Raw genomic sequence first — 6426 nt, 5'->3', positions numbered from 1 at the left:
GTCATAGCCACAGAACCTCCCAGTAAGAAACACAGGCACGCACCCTCCTTCGGTACCACCCAGAGCAGAGGCGAAAAAGGTGAGAACAAAGATAGATTTATGCAGGTTACTGTCTCAAGGCAGTTGCATAGTTATGAACACACACACACACACACACACACACACACACACACACACGCACACGCACAGTCTTTAGGCTCCAGTTACAGGCGCTGCGTCATCTGTCAGATCACATGGTAATTGTTGCTATTTCCAGGATCAAGTGGCATAAAGCTGCCCCCTACCCCACCCCACCCCTTTCCTTTGGTACCCTATGGCAGGGGAGGGTGACTGCTGTGCGATGGGGTGAGCCCCGCTCGCTCTGGTCCCACCCTCGCAGCTGGAAGCCAGGCTCCCGGTGGGGTGGCGCGCGGTGTTCTCACGGAGCGGTTGGGAAAGGGGGACGGGGGAGGGGGTCTCAGGGGAGGAAGGGCAGCTCTAATTGGTTTCTCAATGAAAGATAATCACCTCTTCCCCCGGGAGGCTGGGGATTAGCACTCTGCCTCTCCTCCCCGGCGCTTTCAGACCTCTCCTCCCGGCCGCGGTGCGTGCAGTCCGCTCCCCGAAGCGGACCGCGGAGCCGGCTGCGGCGCGGCGCTGGGGCGCGGGCGGCGCGCGGGCTCCTAGCGCCCCCTTCCCTCGCTCGCGGCGCGCTCGCCTCGCCTCGCCCGCCGCCGTCCCGGCCGCCGCTACCGCGCCCCCAAGAGAAAGTTTTGCGGAGGGGCTCGGAGGAAAAATGAGCGAGCTGGAGGAAGACTTCGCCAAGATTCTCATGCTCAAGGAGGAGAGGATTAAGGAGCTGGAGAAGCGGCTGTCGGAGAAGGAGGAGGAGATTCAGGAGCTGAAGAGGAAACTCCACAAATGCCAGTCGGTGCTGCCCGTGCCCTCCACCCACATCGGGCCGCGGACCACCCGGGCGCAGGGCATCTCGGCCGAGCCGCAGACCTACAGGTCCTTCCACGACCTGCGGCAGGCGTTCCGGAAGTTCACCAAGTCCGAGAGGTGGGCGCGGGCGCGGGCGCGGGCGCGGCGGCCGGGCGGGGGCGCGCGGGCGGGGGTCCGGATGCGGGGCGGGGGCCCTCAGCGCCGGCCGCCCTCCTGCGGCCCGGGACTGGGAAGTGTTTATTTTTATTTCTGCCCATCACGTGCTGCGCTCGTCTCCGCCGGGCTGGGAAAGGCGAGCTCCTCGGGGAGACGCGCCCCAGCGCCGTGGGGGTGGGGAAGGACCACGGGAAAGTTTCCTCGCGCCCGCGAACTTGGCCCCTCGGCGCCCAGCGCGGCCACGCGCTTCCTGTGCGCACCCCTGCGGGGGGACCCACCCCCGGGACAGGACGGCTGCCTTAGACGGTGCCCAGCCCAGGCCGTGGGGCGAGCTCGGGGCTGCTGGCGCCTGCTGGGGAGGGGGCCCGGGGCTGCGCGGGGCTGGGGTCAGCTTAGGGGCCGAGCGTGCCCAGAGCCCGCGCCCCGCGGGGCGGCGCGAGGACGGGGAGGGGGGCCGGGCGGTGCCTCTTCGGGGGTCGGCCTCCCGGGGCGGGCGGGGGGGGGGGTTTATTCACAACGCTCTCCAGGCGGCTGTGATGTCCGCAAGAAACCGCCAAGAACCCCACTTTCTGGATCTCCTGCGTGTCCCCCTGCTCGGTGTCCCTCCAGAAGCGCCGCTCCGCGGTCCGGCTGGCGGGGCTGGGGGGCAGCCGGCCGACCTTGCACCTGAGGCGGCCTTGGGGCTGCGGGTCGGCCCCGCCCCCGGGGGGTCGCGCCCCTCCCCGTCTGCCTTCCCGCAGACCCTCGGCCGGGAGAGCTGGGGCGAGCAGGCGGGCGCTTTCCGCGCGCCCCAGGCTCCCGCCTGTCCTCGCGTCGGGGAACTTCGGGAGCCAGACGCTGTCAGAGCAAAGTTACGTGTCGCTCGTTCTGCTCGTGGTGTGCGGAGGAGGCCGGGCGGCTTGGGCCACAAGTAGGAAGCTTTCGCACCCCCCTCGCGCCGGCACCGGAGAGGGCTGATCGATCGGCTGCAGCATTAAAGCGCCTCTGGACATTAGGGAGAGGAAGTGCGGACTCCAAAGCCCATTACTGGCTTTTAGTCTCTGGAAATGCATGGCCCAAAGTGCATTCTGCAGGATATTGAATATTCCATTAGGCATGCCTTCACGCCCGCCTACCTCTTACCCCTTCCCTCTTAGATCAGTTGGTGTCTGGGTTTGGGGCTCAGGGGACCCCTAAATTAGTCCCTCCCCCTTAACTCTCTGATTTTGAGGCCAAGGTTTCTAAAGAGCATGTCCTGTTGTCCGGTCTCCGTCCAACCCAGAGCTCTCAATGTCCCCCTCTCTTTCAGTGCACCCCTTCCTTGTGTGTTTCTCTTGTGTGTTGGTTGCAGTATTTGTGTGGGAGATGGGGGGAGAGTAGGAGGCTGGGCAGCCCTGAAGAGCTATTAGAAGAGGGCCTGGAGCTGGGAGTAGGTGCGGAAGAAAAACAGGAATCAGGCAGAAAGAATTTGCCTGAGGCGCCCTTAGGCACTGTGGGCTTCTTCTGAGCAGACGTCTCAGGGGACAGCTTTCGGATTTCCTGTGTGACACTCCACGTATAAAAAGACCCCATCCACATGGCACCTTTTGGCCCAGCCGGCCTTGAAAGTCCCTATCGGATGGAACAGTGGCGTTCTTCCTTCTTGAGGCCAAGACTGCAAATGGAGCTCTTATGTGGCCTTGCCCGTGGTTGGGAAGCTGCTGCAGCGTCTCGCCCCGCCGGGCTGCGCATTCCTCGGCCACTGCCCTGCCTGCCCCGAGCAGCAGCTGGAATCAATCTGCCCACCTCCTTAAGAAGCCTCTTCATCAGCGGTCACCCGGCAGCTGCTGGCCTCCCAGGGCTGACGGGCTGGGGCTTTATCGCATTTTTGAAATTTCAGACCCCTGTGTCGGGGCTGTGCCCCTCAAAGAGTAACCAGCACCCCTGCACAGCACAGAGATTTCACCAAGGTCTGGAGAGGACCGCCGGAAACCCTCCCAGAGTCCACTCTCATTCAGCAGCTAACTCTCCAAGAGGCGCTTTAATTGTCCTTGACAAGAAATCTCTCTAGGAATGAGAGGAGCTTTTGTTGTCTGGGAGGAAATGGCTAATCTTACATATGTACACATCGTCCTGTCCTTTCTCTGTCCCTTTCTCCCACTCCCCAGCGTGTCCGCACTGGGGGTAAGAACATTTGACCTAAGAATGGAACATGCGCAGTGTCTGAAGCAAGTAGCTGGAATTCTTTCCTTCCTCTCCTTGCTGATTTACCCTGGGACAGAGGGTAAAGTTTTCCCAACTCAGCACTTAGTTTTATACTTTCAAATGGAAGTGTGGAGTGTATTTTCAGCAAGCTGACTCATTAGAGTGTAAATAATTTTGACAGGTATAATATACGGGGATAGTAACCATTGGAATTAGAAACTTACCCTAGCACTTAAAGAGACAGTACTAACTTAATTACCACTGGCGAGACCCCTTATTTTAGCCAAGAAAGGAAATAATTTAAAAAGTGTTTTGGGGATACAACAGTTAACAGCAAACAAGGTGCTTTCAAAATAAAGGTGTTTTCTAATTTTTAGATATTTAGATTTGGGGAGTAGATATCCCATCACCTCATGCATCCTTTGTTAAAAGCTATGCCATTCTGATGGGCCTACCCAGGCTGAAAGAGATGCTTTATTGCAAAGCTAATGTTCAATTGTGGTGGTTATAGGATTTCAGTGATAGCTACTTATGCTACAGGTTCCTTTCAAACTTTTTACTAGGACACCCAGTTTTTATACTAACAAGAAGAGAAATATATTTTGAAAGTATAGGAATTGATTTAACAGGCAGAATGATAAAATAGTTTTTGCCTATAATCACTGCTTTAGAAAGTGATTGCAATCTAAAACATTTACATATTAGGTGACAAAAATATCTTATGCATCTATTGCTGTGGAAGGAAATGGGAGAATTCGCTGACTATTGTAATCAAGTCAGTACAATTAACCAGGTTTCCATGTGTCCACAGAGGGTAGAACGCTCAATCTCCATTAAGAATGATCTAAGTATCTAAGGAATGCTTAGATGAAAATTATACCAGGGAAAGGGAAGATCTGAGCTCTCAGCATAAGTATCAAGTGTACAATATGATGATCATGTTTGAAAAGAAAACATCCGACTTATTGCAGTGCTCATTTTCAGTCCCTTTAGAAATGCCCAGCAGGATTAATTGATTGCCATGGAAAACTGTAGGCTGTTTGGGATGATGATGACGATATTTTTAAATTTATATATCACTTTTTGGCAAAAAACTCCAAGTATTTTACATGGTTTTCTGTGAACTCTTGATGCCCTTCATGAATATATTCCTCATTAAAATATTTAATATCTTAACTCTTTCCCTTAGTTTTTAATACATGCCCAAATTCCTTATTTTGGTTGTCTGCTTAGCACATGGTGGTTGTTTTTAAACTACCTTAAGCAAAGGCTGGAATCAATACTAATCTGTTACAGGAATAATAGATTGTATTCCAAAGCTATCTGAGCTATTCTTATCCAAAGCCCTTGATTCTTGAGGATGTAAATTCGTTATTTGGAACTTGAACTTACTTCCACTGGGACATGGATGCTTTGGGATGGATGCCCCAGAAAACTCATTGCCTTTTGCATTTCTGATGTGATTATTTTGCAGACGAAATCTAAGGATTTGGCCTAATTTTGATATAAGTAACTTCAATGGCATGAGTAGGTAACCAACTGAATTCTGGGTCCAGTTCATTAATGGTTCACATAGAAAATACACAATGCTTTAACCTACCAATGACAACAATGATAAAGATAGCCAATTTTAGCAATCTGAACACAATGCTAAGCTCTTTACCCACAGTAGCTCATTGTTTTTTTCACAACAGTCTTAAATGGCGTATGCTTTTCACAAGGGGAATCTGAGGCTTGAAGAAGTTGTCACTTACCTAAGATCTTACAGCTAGCAAATGCTGTAAGTTTTAAACCCAAATTTTGCAGTTTTTAGAGGCCAAGTTCCCAATGGCTACACTACATAGCATTGGAATTGGGCCATTTCAATCTCAGTAATTGGTGAATCCTTTGTGTAGGAAGAAATGAACCTGCCTCAAGTTAAAATAGGATTAAAAAAAAAAAAAAGTCTTAGAACCGGCACTCAACTGACCTCATGCACAAGTGACCAACGAGCTCTTTTCTCTAGCACATGTACCTTGGGTGTGCTGTGCCAGGCCAGACTTGCCTCAGGCTGTCCTGCTCTTGGGGTTGTCACCTACCGATCTTTCTCCTGCCCTCCTAACCCAGCCTCTCCCTCAGGTCAGTGTGTGTCATAGGCAAGGCTGGTGAAGAGTACAGTTGTGAAAATGGTCTTGGTTGCCTCTTTTGGGTACCATTCACTGCACCCTTTGCCTTTTGCCTTGCAGATCCCTCATGCTAATCCCTTTATCCCTATCAACCCTACCATCAAAAGGAGCTTATTCCTAACTGACAGTATATTAACATTTTAACAAAGTTATCCTTTCTTGATTAACATAGTGATGTTTCAACGGGAGCTTCTGGGAGAGGACCTTTATTTAGTATACTCAGATAGATAGTATTTATGACAAGAGTTGAAGGGGAGGCGGCCGAAGAGGAGAGGGGAGGATTTTTGGGTAGGATGGCTTGTTGAAAGCCTGTGTCTTGCCGCATGTAATCTGAAGATGACCGGTTCTGAGCATGAGCACGTCACAGCTACTGTCAGTCAAAGCTGTGCGGGAGGAGGGTAGGACTCTGCTTTTAGTGGTGACAAAACGAGCAAGTAATTACCAAAGTGCCTTTTAAAGGATCTCAGAAATGGGAAGATTATTTAGGTTTCTTAATTTTACATTAGTTCCAGAGTTGGTGAATTGATGTCTTCAATTTATCATCTATTTATACTTATTACTTAAGACATAGACACTTTGCTTTGGAGTTTGTTCAGGTTCTGGAACCATGTACATTTTAAAAAAATGTACTTGTAGTATATATACCAGAAGTTCTGGTTCTATTTGAATCATTGATTGAAAGTTTGGGTTGATTGTTTATATTTAAGTATATACTCATTAGAAATTTGACTAATCCTCATGAAACTATTTCTAAAAGACCTGAAAAAACAAAAGATGTCATATCTTTTTCCTCTTTTCTGGCTAAACGTCTCTCGCCATACTGTGTGTAGGAGATGCTGAGAGAGCATTAAAACCCTTTCTGTGGATAAGATTTTCAGGTGATTTCATAATTACTCGGAGTATGAATAATTATTTTCATTTGCCATTGAGAATTTGCTTATCAGAGTTCAGGACCCTATGTTATCTAGAATTCTTGTAGTTCTTGGAAATTACTGTGAGCTCTGAGATAAACCAGGGG

General features: G+C 50.6%; 1 protein-coding gene across 1 annotated transcript in view; it reads left to right on the top strand.

Annotated features, from left to right (window-relative positions):
- The first annotated feature begins 530 nt into the window (after positions 1-530).
- Positions 531-6426, top strand: part of PRKG1 (protein kinase cGMP-dependent 1) — a 953315-nt gene continuing 947419 nt past the window's right edge. Inside the window, exon 1 of the mRNA XM_081157647.1 lies at positions 531-1041. Coding sequence (XP_081013773.1) covers positions 776-1041 — 266 coding nt within the window. The 5' untranslated portion in view covers positions 531-775. The remainder of the gene's footprint in view (positions 1042-6426) is intronic.

The sequence above is a fragment of the Miniopterus schreibersii genome (genome assembly GCF_964146895.1).
Source record: "Miniopterus schreibersii genome assembly, chromosome: 14".
NCBI lineage: Eukaryota > Metazoa > Chordata > Mammalia > Chiroptera > Miniopteridae > Miniopterus > Miniopterus schreibersii.
The sequence above is the reverse complement of the archived record's forward strand: the minus strand, read 5'-3'. Positions and strand labels throughout refer to the sequence as shown.